At 37.9% G+C, this 26,844-nt stretch overlaps 1 protein-coding gene and 1 long non-coding RNA gene across 2 annotated transcripts in view; one reads left to right on the top strand and one right to left on the bottom strand.

The window, feature by feature from the left end:
• LOC134153838 (uncharacterized) overlaps nucleotides 1–26,844 on the top strand; it is a 48,611-nt gene continuing 21,767 nt past the window's right edge. Inside the window, exons 1-6 of the long non-coding RNA XR_009961239.1 lie at nucleotides 1–88; nucleotides 7,764–7,909; nucleotides 8,288–8,411; nucleotides 9,442–9,462; nucleotides 13,922–14,134; nucleotides 26,314–26,502. This is a non-coding gene — a long non-coding RNA (uncharacterized LOC134153838). The remainder of the gene's footprint in view (nucleotides 89–7,763; nucleotides 7,910–8,287; nucleotides 8,412–9,441; nucleotides 9,463–13,921; nucleotides 14,135–26,313; nucleotides 26,503–26,844) is intronic.
• LIX1 (limb and CNS expressed 1) overlaps nucleotides 17,390–26,844 on the bottom strand; it is a 35,145-nt gene continuing 25,690 nt past the window's right edge. The window contains exons 3-6 of the mRNA XM_062600301.1: nucleotides 26,328–26,468; nucleotides 22,820–22,915; nucleotides 18,418–18,495; nucleotides 17,390–17,674 (exon numbers count right to left, since the gene is read on the bottom strand). Coding sequence (XP_062456285.1) covers nucleotides 17,390–17,674; nucleotides 18,418–18,495; nucleotides 22,820–22,915; nucleotides 26,328–26,468 — 600 coding nt within the window. The remainder of the gene's footprint in view (nucleotides 17,675–18,417; nucleotides 18,496–22,819; nucleotides 22,916–26,327; nucleotides 26,469–26,844) is intronic.

The following is a 26,844-nucleotide window of genomic DNA, read 5'->3' as shown; positions in this document are numbered from 1 at the left end:
GAAGGGGAGAGGGCATGGAGCGATGTTCTTGCGCTGCAGCCCCTGAAAAATGAGAGGGGAGGCAACTACGTCGAGCACCCTGGTGCATGTAAGTGTTTCAGCTGAAATCATTGAGCTAGGAGGCCATCTGCTGTGATGGCCACTGCTCACAAGTATGTGAGAGAATATATTTAAAATGAATTGCAAGCAAGTTACAGAAGGAGAGTGTGTGTGTGTGTACATTCTTGCACTGGCAATTGCTCGTCAGGCAGGGCTGTGCTGATTTTATTGTCTGGCACAGAGTGTAGAAGCAGCAAGCAAGCCCTTGCTTGAGTTTGGTGGGGTTTTTTTTTTTTTTTCTTTTCTTTTCTTTTCTTTTTTCCCCTCTGGTGTGAAGGTGATGGCTTCCAGAGCTGTGCAGAGGCAGCCAAACCAGCTCCCAGCAATGCCAGGGGAAAACTGCATTGGAGCTAGTAGTACACCCAGCCAAATAACAGCTGCTTTTGATTACATTGTATTTCACATCTCTGGTAAGGAGCAGCCTGTTTCATTTCTGTTTTTTGCTTCCCCCATCCCCCAGTGTTAATCTGACCTTTTTATGAGATGTGTTTATCTGTAATCAATGACAAAGTGAGCTGTAGAAAGGGATTTTTGCCTACTTGTGGTTAGGCTTTTGTTAATGAAGCATCACATGCCGCCATCCTGTAAAGCTGTGCTGTGATGGCTGGGTGCAACAACAGAATAGCAAAAACTATAGTTCTAGTGCTAGTGGGGTGGTTGATTGTTTTCTTTTTTCTTTCTTTCTTTTCTTTTTTCTTTTCTTTTTTTTTTTTTTTTTTTGCTTTCATTTTTTTCTCTCATTCTCCTCAGTTGAAAATACAGAAATATCACTGCAAGTCGTGAGAAGGGCTATATGTATTGCATCTCTTTTTATTGGATCCACTCTGGGTCTTTACTTTGCATTTTCACCCTTTTATTAAAGGAACAAAAAGGATTACTATGTGACTATTATTCCCTCTCCCTCTCCTGTGTCCGGCAGGTACAGTTCTTGCTTGTTTGGGATGACAGCTCTTGTGTACTGAGCCTATGAATGTTCTCAAGTGTTTTAAAAATCACTGCATTAGCTGTGAATGCAGCTGCAGAGCTGTTGCAATGTCATAGGTAACCCCAGAGAGAAGGTGAACATCTTCAAGCCACAAACTAGGCAGTACTGCTTTCTCCCTAACTTCTTTCTGCTTCATCTTGCCATGTTACTCAGGAGGGCCTGCTGATCCAACTGCAGTGGATTTACATCTCTTATCACCTAATAATTCTTGCTGCCTGGCTACTGTGTGGTCTGTCACGCTGTGTGCTCCATTCGTTTGTTCTCAGTCCCTTCTGTTGTACTGACTTTTAATTCTGCCATCTTACATGCTGCTTGTGTATGTCTTTGATGTTTTTTCCCTCACCTCATCTGCCTGCCTGTAATTCATCCTTTCAGATGTTATACCTTTTTTTCAATATTTAAGTCCTAGGAAATAGGTCTGCAAGAGATTGAATAGGTTCTTAGTCATTCCTATTATCCCTGCCCAGGGTAATATTAACTATAGCCAGGGGCATCTGTGAGACATTTTGGGGCTCAGATACCTCATGACACATCCTTCTTCCACCTACTTGCAGGCTCCTCCTAGTAGCTACCAGAACAGCTACTAGCTGCCCCTTTTCGTGGGTGGCACATGTCAGAAGCTGCAGTGTCCAGAAGAAAACAATTCTTGAAGGTTCTGTTTGCGTTCATTTTTGTGCTAACTTGGCTATGACTCTGACTACACTTAAAACTATTTCTGACAGAAATTAATTTTTCACATTTTAATCTTAAAACTACCAGATACTAATCACTCCCTACTCTCTCCTTCTTTTCCTCCAGCAGTCTGTTCTAGTACTCAACTACCTTAATACTGGGAAGTTTTTGCTAATGTCTAACTTAGACCTCTCCTTGAAGTTCTCACATGTGGTAACCATCTTCTACTGAAGCTTAAATGGAGACAATTAAATTCTTCCCTATAGCTGATAGCATGAAAAAACTATTACCTCTTATGTGTTTGGGGAGTGTATGGGGCCTAGGGAGCATAAAATGTGTTTGTACTGGTCCATGATGACGTTACTAGCCCAGTATCATGTCTGCAGCAGTGGCCACAACTGCGTGTCGGGAGAAGAGTAAGAACAGGGCAAATGTATTATGATACTTGCCCACTGAAGTGCTGTTCTAGCCTCTGTGTTTTCAGCTCAGGGGACTGCATGGTCTTGGTGTAGCTCATCTATTTAATCATCTCACCTGGCTCTCCCTTGTGATACTGTCTCCCCTTGAATGTATGTAAGCTCCTCTGAGAAGCTGTACGCTCACAGGCTTCTTTGGCAAGGGGTTTGAGAAATCTACTGCTCACTGTGAAGGACAACTGCCATTAGTTTGCTTTGCAGATAAGAGTTGAGGGTTTGGGTATGCTGCCGTCCCTCTGGGCCTCAAAGAGGAACTGAAGCATCAGGAAGCAACAAGGGAACTGAGAATATCCAGAGGTGTATGCTTATAGGCCCATTCCAGAAAGAGTTGAAGAAAGAAAGAATTTTGAATGGAAATAACGGTAGAAAAAGGTTTAGGAACTATAAGCAAAAATCCCTGGTGTTTCCTGGTGTGTTGAATCCTTGCTGTGTTCAGGCCTTTGGAGGTTCATTGTGAAGAACCAAAATGGTACTGAAGAAATGCTGACTCCATTGTATCTGTCTCTTAATGAGAACAACCTGCAAGACCCCAAATTTTGGCCAACTGCCTATGGTAGAAAGCGTCACTGGGATTCATAGTCTGTTAACCACCTCTGCAGATTTTTGAAGAACTCCAGCGCAACGCAGTGATCATCCGCTCCCATTCTGCCAGCCTTGGAAGCTCCAAGCCCCAAAGTTCTCTGTGCCTGGAGCAATGTGCCAGAAGTCATTTGTTTCCCTAAATAAATGTAACTGGGAAACTAAGAGACATGTGCTGTGAAGTGACTACTTGAGCTTTCTTTGTGACCAAGGGAAAAAGATTCTGTATAAAAGGCTTTCAAAAAACAAAACAAAACAAAAAAAACCAAAAAAAAAAAAACAAAACCAAAAAAAAACCCCCAAACCACTTCCAATATAATAAGGTTATTTGATGTATTCACAAAGAAGTAGGAAAGCAACTGATGGTTCAGTGCAGTTCATGTTTCTTGTTAAGTAGTCATGTTAAACAGATAATTTTAGCAGAAAAGTTAGCTAAGCAAATAATATTACTTTATAATTATAAATGAATATTCTTATAAATATGTCAGTAGTTAATACACATTGGTTACAGTTTTCATGACCAAGGAATTTTTAAAACAATTTTGCCAAATATGGCATGAGTTTGTGCAATATATGTTGAATAATATCCTTGAACCTAATATATACTAAAATCATACTATTGTTATATGCCCACTGGAGTGGAGACTATTTTCTGATATTTGTGTTTGTTTAATTATCTTATTTTTTAAAGGATATGGTCTCTCAAATCTTAAACTGTAAGTGATGTGGGAAAGATTTTATCAATGGTGTAACTCTCAGATATCATTTCAGATGTAAACATCTTGTATCACTGGGAAAAATGTGTTATAGAGGTTTTAAGAGAAATGCTTCAGGACCTGAAGAGATAAGAGTGTTGCCTTTTTTGTTCTCAGGGCAGGTTGCACTGTTTTTCTTGTGTCTGTTCTCTCTTTTGTAAACTCAGCCTATATTTATTTTTAATTCAGTAGAGAAATGTACTTTGGACCTAAAAGTGTATCTTGCCACTGAAAAATAGCTTATACATGCACAAATAGTATTTATACTTTATCTTTGGCATTTTTGGTGGAAAAGGCTTGCATTAGCAGGTGAGTAAGGCAATATGATTGAAGAGACTTCCTTTTCTATTATCTGTAATTTCTCTGAGTGTGTGTCAAGCATAGCCCAGTGTGTGCAAGGCCCTCTGAGTATTGCAAGTACAGGCGTTAAGTCCAAGTGTGATAATATTTGCTTGTATCCATTTGGGTCTTAAGTTGCAGCATTTATATCTGGGACAAGGCTGTTTGTCTTTGTGTACAATATAAAAATAAATAAAATGTGAAATAATCAAAGGAACTAATGCCTTATCATTGACAGACATGGTGTAAATATGCCTCTGCTCTGGCATGTGATGTTTTTTATCCTGGGAGTAATTCTGATACAGATTTTGTTGACAGGGTCCTTTAGAGGAAAAAAATATATACACACATACAGACACAAACACAGACACAGAGACTCACATACTTTCTCCTTTTTCTGCAGGAGAGGATATTGTTTTAAAACAAATGGTTTTTGTTTGCTTGTCTTTGTTTTTGTTGGCCACTTAGGGATCATAATACGGTGCTGTGAGGTGGACCAACTGATGTTCCATCATGAAAGTGGCTTTTCTGGCCTCCTCTGTATTTATAGCCGTTTCTAATGAGAAGTCACTGTTCAGCTGCAAATGCCACAGAGTTAACGCTCTGTCATATTCTCAGTAAAAGAGAAAAATGGGCTAATTACAAGTGCTTTTAACTTGCCAGATACTTGAAAGTCCTTTCGGGTGAAGGTACTGGCTCTGTTGAAATGGAGGGTTCAAGAAAAATAAATCCATATTCACACCATAGAGAACATTCTTCATGGTCCTATTATGCTCATGTGTATGGCAGGTGATGTCCAGAAAATGAGTTTTGTACCAAGCTGACAGAAGCCATGCCATACTGTGCCCTTCATGAAAAAGTCTCTACAGTTGTTACCACTTTCCTAAACATCTCAAGCAGTTATTTCTGAGGACTTTTTGAGTAAATTTTATGTGAAATATATCTTATTCCACATGAAAGAAGCTATTGGGAATGAAGCCCACAATCAAATCATGCCTGAAGTTCAACCACTCACAGAACTTTTTATTACCATGCATGATTTATAGATGTGGCTTGGTACTTTTCTCATTTGTAGAGTACATAAAACCCCAGAAATCTGGGCTCCTGAGAGTCCTCAGTTCACCATCTAGCTTGTCTGTCAACTTCTGAATTATTTCTAAGGAATACGTTTTCCTAACAGGTCAACTGTAAGAGGATGACAGCAGAGATAAGAGTGTTATTTTGGACGTACCTCAACCTGTGCCCAAGGCTATCCACAGCAGGGAACGCTGTGAGAAACAAAGTTGTCACTTTGCAGCCAGCCAGAGATGGGGGAAAGTTCTGGCATAAGCAGACAGCTGTGCTGTGGACTTTCAGTCATTTGGGGGCAGTAGGAAAGGAAAGGCTGAATACTCATAATGTTTTTCTTGCCTGTTGTTGCTGCTACTGTCTTTTAGCAAAAGCTTTAATGCAGAAAGTATTTGAGAACAGAACTGAACTGATGTTGCTAAACCTAAAAAAACATAAACTAAAATGGTCCTGTCCCTTGTCGGGGGGAGTATTCACTGCGGTAAATATTTTAAAACCCAATCTACGTTTTGTCATGAAATAATTGCAGAGGGCATGAGGTTATGGTTGCAATATTTCTGTCTTAGCTTCATCTAAATTAAATGTTTTTCTTATTGCAATTTTAAAATATAACATTGCTTGTTTCTATAATGTCTACAGGGATGAGTGTTAATGTTTTTGGTATAAACAAACAGATGTGGCCTACTGTTCTATTAGTAAATGAATCTCTATCAGAAGCCAGAGTAAAAAGCTGTGGAAAATTTGCATCATCTTTGGTTTGTGTTACTGATACTCTCATGTTTGCCCAGTCCTCCCACAGCCGTTGTGCTTACTATTTTAAGGACTGACTATGGCTAAGAATTAGTTTATGTGTAGCTAAATCCTCGTGCAGTGCTTGCACAAGAGAGCACATCCACGTGCATTTGGAAACTGTAGATGTGGAAGCTTTTATAAGGTCTGTAAGAAAATACTGACATGGACAAGCCTTGACCATGCTATCATTAGGAGAAAAATTTGCCTACAGCCTACCAGTATTTGTGGCAACGTAAGGGCTTCAGCTTTGATAAATAAATAACAATTGTACAAGAATCAAACTAAGTATAATGGTTCTGTGGTAAAGTCTTCTCCTCTTTGATCCACTCTTGATCTTCTGATGCCAGGAATGGTGGCTGCAAATAGTCTTCCAAGGCCAGAATGCCCAGGGTGATCATTCCCTTGAATCTTGTAAACTAGACATCTATTTGCGTTACAAATTCCTCATAGGTCAGTCAGCCAGTAATGCTCAGGAGAACTTCTTGGTACTATTTCTAGTGATGAATCTTGCAAACTGTTAGAAGTTTGGTTCTGCAAGGCAGCTGTTTTTGCGCTAGTTCTCACTTTTGCAGCATGATGATGCAGCATAAATGATGACTTCGATAGCTAGAGTTCATTGTCAGTTGTGAAGGACTCCAAAGCTTATTGAGAACTGCTTCAGCATAATTTTTTACTCATTTTTTGACCTGTACACATATCTATTTATAAAACAAATTAATACAGATCTGGTTGTACTTTTAGAGAACCACGTTTTGGGTTCACTGTAAGGCAGGGTAAGCTTCCTCCTCTTCTTCATTTCACTACGTTATTGCAGTAAGAACTTCTTCCATGTTTCTGGCTGTCTCTGGGCAAAAAAACTCTCCATTTTTACTCTAATAGTAATATTATAACTATGTTGCTTTGCTTGTTGAAAAGGCCCACAAATTATTCTTGAAGCTGAGAGCTTAAGAAATGAAGAGAATATCTAAAACTGCTTAACCAAATACAGTGGGGGAAAATTGTGTTAGAGGAGTGAAACATCAAATATAATCCTTTTCCTGACATATATCATATATAGGCTTATGTATAAAAGGAGCTGTTGCACAAAGCTGGTCTGGCATTAATACAGTGCTGTTCCACGAAGCATTTGAGAAGCTAGAAGACTGCTGCCCAGTTTTTTGGAAGAACTAGAAAAAAAATGAAGAAATCTTAATGCACTGACTTCATGGATAAACATGATTGGGTTTTCCTTTACAGCTGTTATTTATTCCTTACATGTATCATACAACTTTCTCCAGATGAGTTGTCTGTATATTCTCAATTCTTTAAAGCACAGCACTATTGGAAGATAAAATGGCATATGATATGCTTAAAAAAACATCAAAGATGGCAATAAAGATGAGATTAAATTTCTAATTAGAGAATTGGAAGGTCTTCAAAGGTGTAGTCTTCCTTGACAGAGCTCTTGTGATTCCTTGCTTACCTTACCTTTGTGATCTTTATCAGACCTTTAATCAGATGTTTATCTGATCTTTATCTTCTGTAATGTGACAGAATAGAAATGAATGAAACTTAATTCAGGATTCTTAACAGTAGTGCACAGTACTGTGCTTTCCCTTACTTGCATGAACACATGTAACTGTTAAACATAATCTATCCATGGTGTACACAAGTAAATAAGCAAATCTTTATATCTTAGAGAAGAGGTAGCAGAGAAGAGAAGGCCTGGGAAACAGGCCTGGGAGTGTGAATCATGGAGTCAGTGCCAGTGGCTTTGAAATTTTGGAGCTGTGTGGAAAATGATGAATAGAGACATGGAGCAAGATGATGTACCTTAAATAGTTGTGTGTCATCTCCCCACCCCCACCAGTGATGAATGCAAAATGCTTATAAACTCTGTTTTTCAAAGAAAGTTGCATATGGTATTTGTATTTAAGGGAAAGCTAGTTGATAACAAATTTTTATCTTGTGTGATGTCATTTTGGAAACTGTATCTACATATGTCTTCTGGATTTGCAGGCAGAGATGCATGGGAGTCCTCCACTCTGGAGCAGCCCTTTGGAGTGGTGTCCCTGCTGGTGGAGCCCGGGTGGCAGGCCAGTTCCAGAACAGCAGCCTCCAGAGTTCTCTCCCAGGAGCTCTGGTTTACTGCAGGGAAGCTGCAGGTATGAGGGCTTCCTGGGCTCTTCCCTTGCTGATCAGGGATGGGGAGTCAGCAGGCTGCCCCCCTGCAGCCAGCTGGGCTAGGGAGTTTGGAGGACCCATTGCCATTCCCCTTACACCAATTAAAAGGTGATTTAGGTGATGGGTCTATGGCAGCAGGAAACTGGACAGACTTTGAGCCCTTACATTGCAGAGTGTGTGTGGAAAGAAAGATGCTGTGGATGAATTGACATTTTCTGAAGGGGAAAACACATTGTTGGAAAATTTCTAATTATCTAAGGGGAAAAAATCATGGGAAAAGCTCATGATTTATGAATCATAGACCTACACAATAAAAGGTGTCATGGTTCAATGTTGGTATTTAATAATGCTTGTTTTAGGATAACGATGCAGAAAAGGACACGATTCTCCTCCTTATTTTGTTTTGAGTGCTACAAGAAAGACCGTATGGCTCATTTGATGGTGTATCCTCCTGTGATGTTCTAGGACCTGCTTCATCATCAGGTACAGACAGAAATATTATCAGTATATGATTGCCTGAAACTATTCATGCCCTTCTAATCACTGCATGAATTATATAGCATTTCAGTGGAATGCAGATTGCAGGATTTCAGTCTGTGTGGTGATAGTATTCTGCTTTGGGAAAAAATACTGGGTTTACAGTCCACAAGCTTTGAAGCAATAAAACTTCTAAATTGATAGTACCCGACTTGTCCAACACAAAACTAGTGTAATGCAAAAGCAATGACCAAACACCTAGGTTACCTTCTTTACATAATATTATCTACAGATTTGTCTTACAAGTCACTTGGTTTAGTTTTTTTTTCACCCCATACTGTTAGCAGTTCCTCATCCATATATATATATATGTTTTTTTCTTAAACCAGTTCTGGTGTGGAAGAACCATCAAACTGTGAGATCTTTTTGAGCTGCTTAATTTGAAAAAGTGCATCTAACCAATACATGTGCAGTTTTTGCAGTTAAAAGTATGAATCATATACTTCTGTACTCTCTAGTAGGCAAGTGGAAACAACACAGCATCTGTGGTGTGTGTTCATGCAGTTAGAATTGTGTGTGTCCCGCATAAACATTTATAGGCACTTCTTAAAAAGAATTCTCACTAATGATTGTGGCCTGAGGTGTAAAATATTATTATTAGATCATTTATGTTTATAACTGAGAAACATAGGTTAAATCCTGTATATTCAAAGTGCAGAATCAATGCCAACTGAAGGAGACTATCCTAAAGTATTTTGTGTGAACAAAGCAGCCTTCACACAGTAATTGTGTATGGGAAAAATAAAAATATTTAGGTATTGTATTTGTCTAATAAAATTGCCGGACTTTGTAGACTTTTGGATTTATTCTGTCACATCTGCAGTAATTTTGATTCAGATTTGGGGAGGTTCTCTTCTAACTTTCAGCACTTAATCATATTTTACAGTTCTCCTGAAACTTAATCTTTTATAATATTAGAGTGAAAAAAAGAAGGAAGATGTAATGGTTGCTGTCTTATCTCTTTTGTTGTTAACAGGTTTAAAGCAGAGTTTTTGCTGTAAGTACTACCCCTGTGATGACACTTAAAATCCAGCTGTACTGCATGTCTCAGCCGCAGTACTAGAGTGAGTTTGTCAAGGCATCCCTGATGAGAGTAAAGAGGCCCAATTCATTTGGTTAAGTACTAGTTGGGGGGCTTTTTTTTTTTTTTTTTTTTTTTTGATAAAGCAACAGAACAAAATGAATGGATCAATAACATCTGACTAACTCTGAACAGTTTCTCTTTAGCTTTTGACTTTCCTTTGTTAAAATTTACAATGGTGAATTTTGTGCCACAGATTTTATGCAATGCAGTATGTGCTTGTATCATGTTTCCCTGCTACATCTTAATGGCTATTTTATATCTAGGTTAGCATGTGATATAATTATAGTGTCCCCTACTGAGGAGTTGGGAGAGAAGTGGAGAAAATACTGCACAGCTGTGTTGGTGCCATTAACATTTAGGCTTGACAAGCTGGTTATTGCAGACAGTTATTTGGTGTTGTTTTGGACTGAGCATCTGTTTTCTCTAAGGCCAGACTTCACAATTATGTGACAGCGGAGGTTCTGGATAGCTTCTCCAAAGCCTTACAGTGAAACAGAATATGAATAAAGATGTATAGCAAATACAGCTGAATAAGCCAGGCTTTTCAAATAAGTAACTTTTTTTTTTATTATTACTCGGAAACATTAAGATAGTTAGAACTACCTACATTCTGCAAGTCTGGAGGACTTTGAAATGCGACAGTTGCAGCTGGGAGGTCTACATTCTGTTTTTATAGGTATTTTAATCTTCCTGTGTGATCATGTACAAATCATGCCACACTACTAATAAAATGAGCGTGTAATAACAGTAAAGGTCCTGTGCACATACCTTTAGTGCATAGTGCATTGCAGTTATATCAAGTGAAATAAAATTTGTCCATTGTACTTAATTCATCAGTTAATGTAGTTTTTTTGTTTGGGAAGGGCAATGAATAGTATTGACTTAGGAAATAATTCATAATGCATACTGTGGGGGAAATGCATCTTTATTACAGAATATGATTTCTTTCCTCTTTTTCCTCTCCCAGCTGTCTGTAGAGATGTTAAAAATAGGGGTTTATGGCCACTGCATGCTATTTAGAGGCAGTAATTCAGTGCAGCCGGTGGATCTCAAATTGAATAAAAGTAAAGAACATCATACTGGTGCAAGTTCTGTCCAACAAGCCTCAAGCTGGGATGTGTGAAGTGTTGTGGGTTCGATGCAGAAAATAACTGTCCTGCTGTGTACTGGACTGGAACTGGAAAGGCTTCGGTCAAAGTACTCTGTGCAGTTTGTGCTGCCACACTGACTTAGCCTGTGTCTTCCCTGAAGTAACAAGAACAATCAGAGTCTTACAAAGAAAGAATGAAGGAACAGATTTTGTGACATCTAGTGAGAAATAAGTTTGGGAGATATGATAACACTTTTATAATAAGCTAAAAGAAGGGAATAACTCTCCTATACATCTGCTAGGGTGAGAAATAACAGACTGAAATTGCAAAAAAGTTGGGTTAAATTGAGATGTTGGGAAAGAGAACAGGGTATCTAGGTATATATTGTCTAGAAAGCTGTAAAATCTGTCAGGATACTTAACACACAGTTCAGTTTGTCTAGGGGCAGAATTTAGATGTCCTCTCCAGATCTCTTCCAGCCTGTATTCTGTGAAAACTGAGGATTCACCGCTCTGCCTCCATACACTTGCAATGCAAATTTCAATCTGGATTCAAATTCTCTTGGGAAATTGAGGTGATTCAGATGTAAGATGTTGTCTGAAAGTTCTCTTGTTTTGTCTAGTCACAACTAGTAGCCTAAAGTTTAGACTGTCCGCTTCTGAAAGGAGCAGTTGAAGCATTAATGTGTACTGCAATTTCCATTTTCCACAACCCAAAGGAGTCCTAGCTACTGGAATCTTTTGCAGAACTCAGTTTCTTCTCTATGAGCAGTTCAAGTTTGTAGAAATTGTTAGATGCTTAGTGGCGCATATTATATTCAGATCGCCTTCTAAAGCAGTACAGCAGATGAGGGCAGAACTTAACACATTTGAAAATGGAACCTGACCACTTCAGGATTATGTTATGTGATGCCTACAGTAACAGTTTTTGCCAGCAAGTGCCTGTTTGGTTCTCTGCTGCAGACAGATTTTTCTCTGTTGTGCAGAATAAACTAACATCAGTAGTATTTCAGTTTAACATCAAGGGATGACTGGAATAATGCTTCCAATAGGTAATATCAGCGTGAAAGAATGAAGCTAATTTTTTCCTGCTACTTACCATTTATTTTTCTTGCATGCTGTTTGTAAGAATTTCCTGTGTTCACTTTGTAGTGAGCTAAGTCAGTATTCTGTATATTTAGGTTTCACAGGCTTTCTTCTTATGCTGTGGAGCTCATCACAGTCACCATCTGGCAGCTGGCAGGGAAGCCCCCCCCCCCCCTTTTTTTTTTTCAGGAGATGAGAGCTATTCTGAAATTTCTGGCTAGATATATTGAAATATGCATCACTTGGCACAGACATTACTGATTCAACTGTACCATATTCAAAAATGATTCAGAAGCAAAGCAGGTAACAGTGTGATGATCTGTTCTGCAGGTTGATTCATAATAAGAGCATAGATGCACAGTGGAGTTATGCTTTCTCCATCTTTTGGGTCTTGAGGTAAAAGACATGTAAAGAAAGAAAGCAAATTCCCATTAAGGCATGAACAAAATACTTTTTAAGAAAGGCCAGGAGGTTCCAAAGATTGTGATAGAGATCATTCTGGAGGGCTCTTTCTGTGTTAAGCATCTGCACAGAGATGCTTATTTCTAAGAAGAATTTCATCTTAGTGCACATGAAGCCATGCGTTAAAGGGCAAGTATTCTGAAATTGTGCTGATTGTTTAGCAAGTGAATGCAATAATAAAAATCTTTTCACCTCTCTTACCAATTGGTGGAAAAAACTAATTGCAAAGGAGACTGTCAGAAGGTGGAGGAAGGTGGCTGGGTATTCTCAAGTTTGCAGGGGGGAATCTCATTCTTCTGTGACTACGTTTGTAGAAAACTTGCGTCCTTCAGGAGACCTATGGTGCACTATAAAGTGCAGTTATAGTATTTTTAGACAAGTTGCATGCTTCATATGCAGTATTGTCAACATTTCAGCTGAGAATCAAAAACTTGTGAAACTCTTCATTTGCATGTCCCTATATTTTGCATACTACATAGAGAGGTAAAAGTAGGCAGACAGGTAGATATATGTATATATAGATAGATAGAGATGTGTAATACAGATATGTATCATATCCTGTTTTACATAGTGAATGCCTAGTCCTTGAGGAGGATAGCTACTTTTTTTTTTCCCCAATTGTATGAACAATTGCAACAGTGTGGGAGTTAACTCATTTGTTATTTCTTTATACCTTTTTGCTTTATCCTAACATGTGCACTGTTATGCAACATCTTGTAACAATTTTAATTTTTAGTATCTGTATTGCTATTATGGCAACAATGATTCCAAGTATTTTTGATTTACATGCAGAACTCTTATCTCTGGGGTTGGCATTTCAGTAGTATTGGCAACATTCATCTAACATACATGCATTTTTTAGTCAGCACAGTAAGTTTTTATAGCTATCATACCCAAGTACACTGTCAACCTAGATGCCCTCCCATTTACAGGAAAAAAAAATCTGTTTTTTGCATCTATATTATGTATCTAAGGGTATAATTTACTATGTGCTTTTTCATACATTTGACTTGCAAGAAGTGTCATGCTGGCAAAGCTGTAGAGAAGTCACAAATGAACTAATACATATGCATTAAGGGCAAAGCTAAAAATGTATGTGCAAAAGAGAGAAAAGACAAAGTCTTGCATTTAGCAACCAAGGTACTTTTTTGACACAAGAGGGAAAAATCTGACTTAATATGTCATTTTAAAGCTCAGCTATAATTTAAAGATTAATTCAGCAAGTACATACAAAGAGGATAGAAATATTTGAGTTATGTACCTTTCCCCATTTATCTATTCCTTTAAATTAGGAAATACCACGACTAGAAAGAAACAAATGATTCTAAAAGCAGAAGGACTTGGAGAATGAACATATCATCTGCTCCATGATTTGTGATTGTGTGTTACCAGATTCTTTCCGGTTTTGATTTCACTGTAATGAGATTATCGGTCAATCTTGTGGGGTGTTTCCGTTAGAAAGAGGGAGAATTTGTGGATGACACTAATGAACTTCTATCTGAACAGAGGCAGAAAAAGCCTGATGTTTGTTTTCTGGAACCTTTGTTTTCAAAGGTCATGTCTGACACGTTCTGAAGTTCAACCATCTTTTGTTCTGCTACAGAAGTTACTGTTTACTGTCAGTATTGGTCTGACTAGGATATCCTGAAAACATAGCTAAGCTTTAAGATGCAACAAATTGCTTCATCTCACTCTGAATAATTATATTTACACTGATTTTCTTTCTTTTCCTAGGGTCACTTGTCTTGAATCCTGCAAATCCAAGTTTTAATGTAAGCAAGAACAGCAATGCCTCGGATGAAGTTGCTCATGTGGCCAAGCAGAGCTTCCTTAAGCCTGTCTTTAATAGTGTGAAGGCAAAAGAGCTTTGAGTTTTCACAAACAGCTAGTAAAATATCATCTCTGAGGACACATTCTGGCAGAACCTTCCCTACTAATTTTGTCAAGGTAAATGATACAAGCCTTCTGACAGAAGTGAGCATCTGGGGTCAAGGGGTTCTTGTTTTCTCTGTCTACCAATTTATTTAGCAAACAACTGTTGTCATCACTTCTGAATTAACTGCATGCAATTCACTCTATTCAGGGAGTTAAATCTCCTGCTACAGCTTTATCCCTCTGTAATGGAAAAAGCTGAAAGATATGTTTATTGTTCTTTCCTCGGGTAGCTAAAGAGCTCAGGGAAAAGAGCAGAGAGGGCAACATCTCGTAGGCCTCTTATTACATACTAGAATAGATTTTACTTCCCAGCTCCCTTGAGCAGGAATTGAATTCTGTAAAATGTTAAAGCATCATTTACTTAAGTGTCCCACTGGAAGAACTATGTGGTTGCACAGTAAGATGACTATATATTTTCCTAACATCTGGCAGATCACTGTGTTGTGATATGTAAATATTGGGAGGGTGTCCAATAGACTGTCTCTCCATACGTCAATTAGTTCCAGAACTTACAGACAACTATGTATGTCCTGAGTGCAAGATCAAAGTAAAGCTTGAAATGTAGTGATGAGATAAAATGATGTAACCAGACACTACCTCTGCTCAGGATAGGCAATAATGGGTTTCAGTCTCTAACAATAGACTGTTTGTGTACTGGCACTGCGTAGGCTCGTAGAGGTACAATATGGAATTCCCATCAGAAAGCAATTAGGCATTTCACTGGAATGGCATCACTGTCAAAGTTACCTCTTACAATAGGGGGAACAGCATGGAGTGTGTGTAGCTTAGAAAGGCCTACGTGCTGCTAGGTGTCTGAGTGTAGTCAGTACTGACCAGGGCCAGGACATAAGACAGAAATATGATGGAGACAAACAGGAGGAGTAGGGAGAGAAGAGAGATGCGAAAAAGGACAGTCCTTGTTAATACTGAGTCGAATGGTGAATCCAGCTAAAGGTAGCTTCCCATTAGCCTGAAGAATGCATGGAGAGCTAGGATTTGGCCTCTACTTATTTTAATTTGTCTCTGCTTTCAAGTCTTGATTTCTGTATAAGTCCATTGATTTGAAGTAGCTAGTAGGAAAAGTAAAGCTTGAACGCTGAAATAAGTATCAGTCAGTCCATTGTGATAAGACTGTTTTATTTCTGCATCTGATAAACAAAAAAAATCAAAGCATCCGAGTTATTCTAGTAGTCTATAATCTGCTATTTCAAATACTTTAGATACCACATTGATGATCATCATCCCCCTACCTAAGTTACTCAGTATAAATGCACAGGGAAGTATGTACAACTTATTGGTCCTGTATAAAAATTATTTTCACTTTCTTGTTACATATTTGAAACATCCTGAATGAAGAGCATTTTTACAATGATACAGGCCAAGTATTAAAAATTAGGAAAAAATTACTCTTCGAGTTAATAAGATGTGTTTTTTGAGGAACAGTCAGCTAGCTGCATATACTCTTCTGATAAGTCATTGAAAAGAAGAAAAAAAAAATTAAGAGGTTTCTATTTTTTAGTATAAAGACCAAGATCCCACTGTCTTTATACTTATTTTTCACTCAAAATACCAATGTTTCTTTAAGGTGAATTTCTGTTCTTGGGACTTGTTCTGTTTTTAGTTCCTGCCAATAAGCTGGGCTTCTTCCTCAGTGGGCTGAAATAAATAAAGAATCTTAAACTCTTAAAGAACATGTTGTTCTATCCCAAGTGAAGTAGCTCCTTCAAAATAAACCTCCAAAAGTTCCAAACTGTGCACTCCTTCTGTCCTTTTTTTTTTTTCTTTTTTTTTTCCTTTTTTTTTTCCTTTTTTTTTCCTTTCTCTCCTTTCACCAGCTGCTGTGCTTACTGTAGGCTGGCTTTAAGGGTGATTTGGCTCCCTCTATGGTGGGCATGAGCCCTGGCTGAGCATCACACATCCCTCAGCAGAGAGCAGCTCAGGTACCTTTACGAGATGCCAGCTGTTTCTTTCTGCGGTGAGGTTGCGTCCCATAGTGGTGGGCTGCAATTACCAGTGGTGTGAACAGTTTGGAGGAGGATCATTTTTGCTGACCAGTTCCTATATATTTTTTATTTTGGAATAGTGACGTAGCTTGGTCCATACTTGTACTAGAGACTAAAATGAACAGTCCCCACTTCCTCCTCCTCCATCTCTTTTATGTTGAAATACATAATGTTTAAAATGTATTTTAAGATGGTAGGAGTTACTACTGAGGTCACTGAGATGATTTAAACTACAGCTCTGCCAGGTATCCATTCTTCTTGCAGAAACTACTGCAGAGCAGAAGAATCAGGAAGAAATGTGTCCATGTTCATTGCCTGGCTGCTTAGCACATTTTTGCCTTCAGCAGCAGCTAAAATAGCAGGCTGACAAGTACGTGTGTGTGCCTAGTGCAGACAAGCACTGCTGACTCTGCTCCTAGGGTGGTAACTTCTAGCAGAAGAATTGGACTGACAGCATGGGGGAAGGGAAGATCTTAAAGCGCAGTAGCTATTTGTTTCAGTGCATGTGAACCACTGTTCTTTGAAAGGGAGGAAAAAGAGAAACTTTTCCTGGAGAAAGATCTTACTTGACAGCAGATTCAGAGCGTGGCAGTTCTCCGAAGTCTTAACGAAACTATTATCACACAGCATTTGTTACTCATACTAGGCAGAACATGGTCAATCTAATAATTGTAATAATTTATGCTCCTACAACTTTGCAATGTCTTGTTTGACTTCAGCAGAGATTACAACAGGTGAAATCTGAAGCACTAGTTGTATAGTGCAACTTTTTTGCTTGGAAGATTGTTCCTGCCCTTAAATAAACAGACTAAATGAACTTCAACCATGGCACCTACTAGCACTGCCAGGAGGAGTGTAGGTACTGTGAAGGAGTTTGGGAGTAAACAGGAACTAGTGCCTAAACTAGAATTCTTTTTACCATTTACTGCTAACAGTCTGTAGGTTTCTGATCATAGCTTTTGTATCTTTGCCAAAGAAAATGTAGACAGTTTTTGTGCAGAACAACACCGTAGTCTCCAGAGTACCTTGAAAGTTTTCTGCAGTTTGTTTCCCTTTATTGTTTATGTATGGCACAGTATCAATACTTCATTGACCCGTAGAGTTTCTGTCCATCAAAATGATTTTTTTTAAAAAAGATGCCAATGCTTCTAGATACAGAAATTGAAACAACTAATGAAAAGAATGCTACCAATTTATGCATGTGGTCTTTTCAACAGAGAAGAGCATGCATGTTATCATTCAACGTCAAACATCATCTTCAAGGTTAGTGGTAGCCACGCAGGGCTAAGCTCATTTGATCATCCTGTGAGGAAGAGGTAACTTGATCGCTATAGATCTGGCTCAGCGCTAAGCTCAATATTTCTTTCTTTTCTTTGTAAAACCTCAACTCCTGCCCAGCTTTTCTGGCTTCCTCCAGTTCTCTGAGTGCCACTTGCAGCTCTTGAGAAATAATTCCTGGAGATTCTTGCTCCTTCATAATCCAGTCTAGGGCCATGTGACTTCTCATCCTTTCATCTAAGGAATACTGGGAGTAGTAGGAAATTACTTCCTATTATTCAGAAAAAGGACGAAAGACATGGAAGTTAATAACATACACTTTTTTTTTTTTTTTTTTTTTTTTTTTGCCTTGCTTTGTATTTTACTGAACAGCTCAAATCTCAGAACCATTCTGTGCTCTGGGCAAAAACTATAGCACGACGCTTCCATAACATTCTGTGTGTCTTTCAAATACTGCCCGTTGAAAGGGAATAAAATGTCCATCAGATATTGAATTGCTTTGTAAGAGGTTTAAAAAGTTAAACTATAATTAAATGTATCTTCTGCTTTAGAAGACTTCTCTCGAAAAGAGAAGCAGTAATTTAAATGCTGAAAGTGATTTTCTTCCCTTTGAATGACTCAATGCATAAATTATCTGTAGAATGTGATATAGTACACAGCCTAATTTAAGAAGTTAAAAATATCTTGAAATTGTTCAGCCTAGTACATTTCCAAATGTTTTCACAAAATTCAAAGACAAAAATGCTGTAGTTACAGTTTTTCTTAAGTGAATTTTCTGTTTGTTTCTTGATAGATAGAACTGAGTAATAGTCTAAGCCTCTTGCAATGATAGCAAGAGATAAGTGCAGAAAACACAAGTCTATTTCAAAACTTACCTTTGTCTGATATCCAGTATAGCTTAAAATAAAGGATGACCAAATTTGTTCAGAACTTCAAAAAAATTCTTTTGAGTATTTTAACCCCAGGGAGTTAACCACTCACTCGCACAGCCAAGTTTTTGATGTGGTGTCCTACCTGCCGGGAGCACTTCGTTTCACGTAGGGCTTTAAGGCTACCATTCCAATGCAAAAGCTGAAAGATGATCATCAGCTCCTGAAAAATCAGAGCATGCTGATTGAAATCTTCAAAAACCACACCTTTGCTCTTAAAAGAAAAAAAAATAGCGCAGATTCGGTGTTTAAAGGTGATGACATAAAGAAACAAAATTGATCCTAATCACATTAAGAGGTATAATGAAAGGCATATGGACAACCAGCTGGAAGCTAGCCTTTCCCCTTTCAAAGCAAACAGTATGAGTACTGAATATATGAGTATATATGTGTACTGAATATACGAGTACTGAATAATATTCATATTCTTAGTAATACAGATTTACGACTGATTTGTAAAGAAGCCTTTATTTGCCATCAGGTGAACATTACAACCTTGTCTGTAGTCACAGTGATGGGGTATTCAGAGTAGTTTGACAATCAGACACTTATGTCCGAAACACTTGCAATCTCCTGGTGACCAGACTGAATATTTTTCATGTTTTTCTGCAGGTTGCTAGTACAACAGGGTTTAAAATTACTTGCTTTCTATCCTTCACTGAGAAATATGTGTAGCACAAAAAGTTTAATTTGGTCCACTAGGAATGATATCTGAAATTAATCCGAAATCCTTGCCCCAGATCATTACTGGTTGGTTTTAATAATTTCAAAACTTCAAATTGCATAGGGCAATATCACAAAAAGAATCGTATCAGCTAAGCTATGTAGCTATATTTACACATAAACAAAAATGGATCCATATATGGGTAGCTGCTATCTAACAGACAATTCTTCTAATAAGATATTAGTATTGGGACAGATGTCTGGTGGCCATAACAAAATTTATTATCAGTTATCAATGTGTTTGGTTTTATTTATATGCAGTTGAAGCGGTCAGGGTACCATCTCTAAGCATTTAGGACTTCTGTGGAAGACAATGATCAATTGTTTCAACTGAAATGTGATTGATGCATTTTAATGGGTCAACAGGTTCTTTTAGATGACTCTGCATATTTGCACTGAACTAGATCCTTGTCTGGATATTTATTACATTTGGAAAACCTCCAAGTGCAGCTTGGATGGAAATATTTTCTCATCCTGCAATGTTTTGGACTTCTAGAATTTTCCTATTCTAAAATGGGAATGTTTCTAAAATCATCCTGTCTGCATGATGCCAGGGTCCTGTGGAAGTTTTGGATGGATGGTAATGGTGAGTGGGAAGAGCTGGAGGGGAGAAGTGGATACCCTCTGAAGCTGCCTATGCCTGTGCTAATCCAGACTGCTACTTGGTCAGGCCCCGTTAAATCCGTACCTGTCCAATTATTAAGCTGTCGAGTTGATGTCTGAATGTCAGAGTGGCCAAAAATTTTACTCTTTGAATTGAAAAAAGCGAGAGAGAGAAAGATAAAGACTAATTCAATAGGCCCAAGGATTTTTGCAGTCAGTGATGAAGTTCAAACCCTTGCTACAAACCGGGCAGAATAAAAACTGAATCTTAGTCTTTTACCTCAGGTCCATTTGCTGTTCTTGTTTTGACCAAAAATGCTGGCCTACATTTGTTTTCTTGTATCTAGCGTGTTAATATTGAGTGAATTGGGAACCCTCTGACAAAGCAGAGGGCAGAAGGATTCTCTGAGGAATCTGAGAAAAGGATCTATATTCCATTGCTTATAAAATGTAGACCTTTAGTTGTATTGAAAGAACTAGTTTGCTTGTCTGAATGTTCAGTTAGATTCTTCAGTTCCAATTATTTTTATTTTAGCTAGTAAACTTTGTCATCAGCTTGGCTACCTTACTCTTTTTAGCTTGCGAAGGAGACCGTACGTGCAATATAATGAATTCTATCTCCATTTTAGATGGCAAAATTTAGGAGATGAATCAAGTGGACTGCTAAAGAGAGTAAGAACGTGCACTAAGTTATTCTGTCTGCTGCTGAAATGTGAGATTCTGCAATGTGCTTACTAGCCCTAACAGATAGTATAGCCCTTTTATGTGGTATATATTCAGCAGTATAGATTGATGGATGAAATGAGTATGAGGTGTCACCATAAGAACTTCCTTTTACCTCAGTTAAAGTTTTTGTACCAGAAATGTTATGACCGAAGTACTCATTAATCCAAGATCTGACTTAACTATCCTCCCCTTGATAATATACCTCTTAGCTTTTCCTTTTCTTCCACCTCAAAAAAGCCCCAAACAACAAACAAACCCAGAGCAAAAGCTCCCCAAACCATGGAGTGACTCATCTCTAACAAAAGAAGGAAGCCCAAAGGATGTGTTACAAGACTGAAGGCTTCAAGCCTGCGGCAGGTTTTGCTTGGACTTCAAAAGCAATGTTGTCTCATGCTGCATTGCTCTGCATTTGATTCTTTTTCATTCAGCATTTGCAAAATCAGTAACCATTGGGTTATTTTTAAATTAAATGCCCTGATATTTGCATTTCAAAAGACAGATAATAATCTATAGCTTATGACAGGGAAACTTGCAAAATGCTGTGTATAAATAGTTCTCACACACCCCTTTCAATGCCTCTTTGATTATGGAGTGGGAATCACAATGCTATATTTTTTAGTTAACATTTAGCCTGGCAATTGCTCCCTTTGTCTTTTTTCATGTTTCCTTTTGCTTTCTGGGCCAGACACTGAAACAGATGAAAATCATCTTGGAAACTCAGTAACTTAGGGAGAGTAGTGTAAACTTCTTCAGTCCCTGTTCTAATTTTCCCATGTGTGAAAACCTATTATGTTGAATCTCCTTCACTCTTGGCTTTTAACAGGTCTTCGGTAGATACCAATCTTTCCCTCTAGGAAGGCTTCTCACTCATTTGTAACAGTAGTACTTCAGGGATTCTGGGCCAGCTGCTAAGTCCTCTCAGTTTACTTGTCAAAGTGAGGAGGAAAGATCTTTAAGGTTTAATTGGGATGTTTTAGTTAATGGATGGATTTGCAGACATATTTTCCTTCACGGATCTCTCTGCTTGTAAGTTAAAGAGCCTTACTGTGTTAAATGTTTCTGCATTTTGCGAGTGTTCTTTCTCAATGCCTGATTTTAAGAGTTTTGATTTCCTTCTGTGGATGAAATGCACCTTGGATTCAGAAAACGAGGTGAGATCAGACACCAACAGGACAAAACTTAGGCCATGGCAGCAATCCTAAAAGTTTGTTATTGCCAGTTGAGTATAATTGTTTATGGTACTGAATAAATATGGCAACTTCTTCACTGATGCAATCATCCCTATCTCTTCTGTTAGTCTGTTAGACATATGCTGCTGTATCAAGTACAGCTCGGCCAAAATGCCTAGGCTCTGGAAACATGCAGTTCAAAACGGGCGTGCTCTAGGAATACACAGATTAAAATACACAGATTTCACTCATGAAGTTGCTTGCCCTTTCCACTCATCTGATACTTACATATGGCCGTGTTGCTTGCGCCAGTAAGGTGAAGCAAAATGCTCCCAACAACGTACCACCTACTTCCAGTTAACTTCTGTTATTCATTAATGAAACCTCAAACCCTGTCCTATACTGCAGGCAATTTGAGATTTATATGACATCACTCCACACTTCATCAAATGGAAGAAAAGCAAACTGACTCAGAAATATGTGGAACTATTTTGGTATCTATATGAAAAAACTGTTTATGGATGAAGGTTTTAAATATGATTTGGTTATTTAGAAAGCTATAAACAAACAGCTGCCTGAATATTTCATTAGGGCCTCAATATATCAGTTGCCTGAAGGGAAGACTCAAACTTCTCTCAGTTAGAGTGAAATTTTGAAAAGACCCTGGCAGAGTGCCAAAGATGGTCACCATCCTGCTGAGATGACTGGCATTATAAGAAGAATATTTGTCCCTAAACATGTTCCATTTGACACTGTGTGGCAATTCATACACCTGTGTTTAGTACTGCATTTTAGAATTTCTTTGAAATACCAGAACAGGAAGTCATACTCTCCTTTGGATGTACCACTCCAGTGTAAGATTATTATCCACAGTATTTTCTGCAATAATGTAGATTTAGTTTGATATTTTTCATTAGGAATTGGAATGAAAGAGGTGAATCTATTTTATCAAATGGTCATTTAAGTGCAGCACTGTGGGGAGCATGTTTGAGCAGGTATAAGTAGTCAGGAGGGAAAGCAGCTCTGTCAGTTTTCTAACATTGTGGTTACATGGTGTTACTATTTTACTTATTATTATAGTCAAGTTGAGAAGTTAGCCTTTATTCACTCCATTATTATCGTTATTATCTTAATCCATTTTTTCACTTGCATTATCACAGCATCCTCACTGCTTACCTCAAATGCCACAATTTTTGTTAAACATTAGTCATGAAAATAAGTTACTTCATTCAAAAGTGAATAAAGCAGAAGCTTTATTTCTTATACCTGAAATTCCAGCATTGTTTTTCCAATATTTGACTCCAGCATGTAGTGATAGGCTCCAATACTAGTGCTTGGGTCATCAGCATCCCTTAAGTTACCCTTAGGGAAGAAACAAGACAATGCGATTGGAATGGGAGTGGTTGGTTTGTGGTGTGTAGTATTTCTTGCAATTATGAACATGTTCTAGATGCAAACCAGAGTCATTTTTAATGCCCCTCTTGTCTCTTTCTTTCCCCAGCAAAGAGTTTGGGAGTCCATTTTGGTAGTTACCTTAGCAGTTACTCATTTTACCAACCTTTTGTGTACCATCTGATTACTGTGAAATGGCTATGACAACTGGTAAACTTTGATTTCTTGGTTCTTAAATATTGATCTGTCTAGTCTTAAGCTTGGTGATGCATTGGGATGTTTGCCACTTCCTAGAGTGATGGAAAATGAGAATGCTGAGGTGCTAATGAGTTGTTGATTACTGGGAAGGAGCTGCCCTTTATAGCTGATTTTCAGTGTCCCAGTGCTCTAATGACAGAAGAGCCTATCTCCCGTCTTCAGGCTTTACTAATCTCTGCAGTATTGTTGCTGCTCCATCTAAACTCTTAAGTATAATTATTTGAGTTGTATCTCCCCCAAAACCCCTTCAGTTAAATCAGTTCTGTCTAGTTGCAGGCTTATCACCACAGTGCCTAAATGCTGACTGTGCAGGTTTTGAGTCTCATGAAGGATGTCTGTGGTAATAAGCACATTTCATAAAGTGCCATCTTGATGAAGTGTGCTGACATGCTCCAGAATCTGGCATTTGCTTTTTCAGTAGAATCCCCCAACAGCCAGTATAACAAAGGGCTGAATTTCACTTAAATTCATTGTCTCCCCTCCCTTTCTTGGTGGTGGTGGGGGGAACCTAGAAAAGAAGTACAGGATAATTTTGAACAAATTCCTCTGCACAACCTTAGGTGCTCAATGGCAACTTCACAAAGTTGAACAGATTTCTACCCAATATGGTTCTGCTGAATTGCTAGTAAATTTATAGCTTTTGAATGCTGTAGCATTAACACACTGCTGCTGAAATATTTATGTTAGCTTTTAAATATCCCTGAGGAAATCCAAGCAGAACTCTGCAATGTGTATACCCTTTTACATCAAAAATTTCCATAAAAAATGATAAATTACTTGAGTCAAAACTCCCTTTAAATTTCACACACAAATAAATCATGATCTATTTTTCTTAACTTTTATGGATTTTTTTTCCCTCCAAAATGTATAAAATTCACAATGCTGGAAAAGAAAACCCTTATTTCATCCTCAGAACAGATATAGACCAGACCTCCTCACGCCCCTCTGTTTCTGCATCCTCCTTCTCAATGTATCTTATGAAGGAGTACAAAACTTTTTACTTGAAAGGTGAATACTACAGAACATCTCACAAAATACATGGAAGTAGCAATATTTCTAAACTAAAATGCATTCCACACTTATCAGAACTCTTGCAAGTAGTTCTGCAAATATAAAAGGAATTCAATTAAGCCTTTCTCTGTCCATGACGTATGCCTTTTGGTGAATTAGCGCTTTCATTTATAAGGATTACTTGTGCTGTAAGATGATATCTGTCACATTCATTGAGTATCATAGAATTGGTGAGATTGGAAGGGACCTCTGGAGATCATCTAGTCCAACCCTCAAATGAGTGGCCCATATGGGGATTGAACCCACAACCTTAGCGTTATAAGCACCACACACTAACCAGCTGAGCTAAACCTAACCCCATTGTACTATTCTGAACTATAAATATTTTATCTAGTTATTAACTCCAGAGAAAATAAATCTAAGCAACTTTTAAGGACTAACATAGCCTTGTGGAATTGTTGTAATTACCACAGTCTTGAGCATAAAATTGATTTGGACGATCTTTACTAGAACAATGGTAAAAAAAAGGGAAAAAAAAGAAACACTAAGACCTTTATTTGTCATCTGGAGAAAAACCCATAAGCTCTGGACAAGCAGCATTACACAAAGCTATATTAATGGGTATTAGTATAGATACAATCATAATCCTAAAGTTATTTGGTAATGATAAGTATGTAATTGTGTTTCCCAAGTAGTTTTTGTTTATATATGATAAGCTAAGAAGAAAAAAAAAGCGACTGCCAAAGAAATATAAGGCATTCAGATAGACATCTTGCTCTGAAAGGGCAGTTCCATATATTTTAAAACTAGAATTTAGGAAAACTGAAGACTTAGACCCAGTTTTAAAGGCTGGGAAGTGACTCCAACACCATTTACTCAACTGAGTTTGAAGGTTTTGAAGATTAACTTGTTAACTAAACATGGAATAATGATTTTCAATTTATATAAGACTAATATACTTGGGAAATACAGGCAGACTGTAATCATATCAGGATTTCATACTTTACAGTTGTGTTTCCATAAGCTACTTACAGTTCACAGTGTAAGAGTCATTGGCATTTGGAGTGTGGACATTTCTAAAGTGGCAAATTGTATCTGAGAAGATTGCACGTCACCTTAAAAAGTTTCTCAAATTTTCCCCAAATTTTATGTAAGAAAATTAAAAATAAAAACATGTACACCTCATTATCCTCCCCTCTCCCCAAACCTCAAATCGAGAGAAATAGAGAAGTTTTGCTAACTCCTCAGCTGACATAGTGAAAAAATTATCTCAATATTCTTCAGGGTCAAGTTCCTCCCATTTCCTTTACTTCTCTGATTCTGATGGTACAACAATGTACATGTTAATTGGTTATCACCAGTTTGGGAGATGCTTCAGATTTTTGATTTTCTCATATAAAGTTTTGGTTCAGATCTTTGGAGTAGTTGAGCTGAACTGATCTTCATTGCACATTTGCACCAGCAAAGTGCGGATTAAAGGAGTCAGTTTTGTGAGCTGTGTCCAACTCACTGATGCTATTTAAGAACAAATGTTCTCTCCTTTGCATTTCATTTCCAAAGTCAGTATCTTATTATGCATTAAAGCCTTAAAGAGAAACGTAGGGATAAATTAGAGATCTGGAACACTGCACTGTACTGTTACCCCAGAGGCTTTCACTGATTTTAGTAGACCTCTGAAATTAACTGTGTCAGTTCTACAGAGATTCAGCTCTTTGGACAGGAGTAAATTCAGAGCACTTCAGTGTTGTCTATAAATTACTCTGCAAGTATACAAGTAAACAACTCAGCTGGAGTAAATGAAAATAACTATTTCTGGCTCAGAGTCATTTTTAGACACAGATTACTGGGGCTTGAGAAGAAAGTTCGGAGAATTTGGAGCTCTGTTTTTGCCTGCAAAGTGTATGTACTTAGGTTCACATGATTCCTCTCCACCACTGCCCCAATTCTTTTAAACTGAGATCAGCCTATATAGTAGAGAAGTAAGTGAACTCTGAGTTAATTGAATTATCAGTGAAGATACAGTTGCATAGGTTCTAATAATCCCATCAAAGGAGTTTATTAATAATCTACAGTCTTGTACTGATATCAAACTCTTTAAGTGTTTTGCACTTACACTGGTTGAGGAAACGGCCTCCTGAACACTTTCCATGATGAATTCCTTTGTGATCCTGCGACAAGGCAATTCATTGAAGAGAGAGTTGATCAAAGCCACTTTTGCAGCATCTCGCCTTGCTTCTGCTCTGCTTAGGCAGCTCTGAAAAAGCGCAGAAAAATTCTATGCGTCTCAGGTAAGGTCTGTGTTTACCACTGCGTTTGTTAGGTGTTGTTTTTTGTTTCTCAATACAAGAAAGGCAAAATACATTTTTTTTTCAAAAAAGATCATGTTAATTATTTTCCTCACAAATTCTGACTTCTCAGAGCCAAACATTTTTAGTGAGAAATAGGTTTACATCAGTTTTACAAAAATTACCAAATGAATTAAAAATTCATCTACTTTGTCAAAATTATGCGACTTTGGTGACATTTTAACTGAATTTTTGAATAGTTACTGCAAGTGTTAATTCACTGCTTAGCACATGTTCAGATAGAAGCCAAGCTTTAAGTGAATTTTGTTTCCAAAAAATTTTTTG

This window comes from Rhea pennata, chromosome Z (genome assembly GCF_028389875.1).
Source record: "Rhea pennata isolate bPtePen1 chromosome Z, bPtePen1.pri, whole genome shotgun sequence".
NCBI classification, from domain to species: Eukaryota; Metazoa; Chordata; class Aves; order Rheiformes; family Rheidae; genus Rhea; species Rhea pennata.
This window is presented reverse-complemented; position numbering and strand designations above follow the sequence as displayed.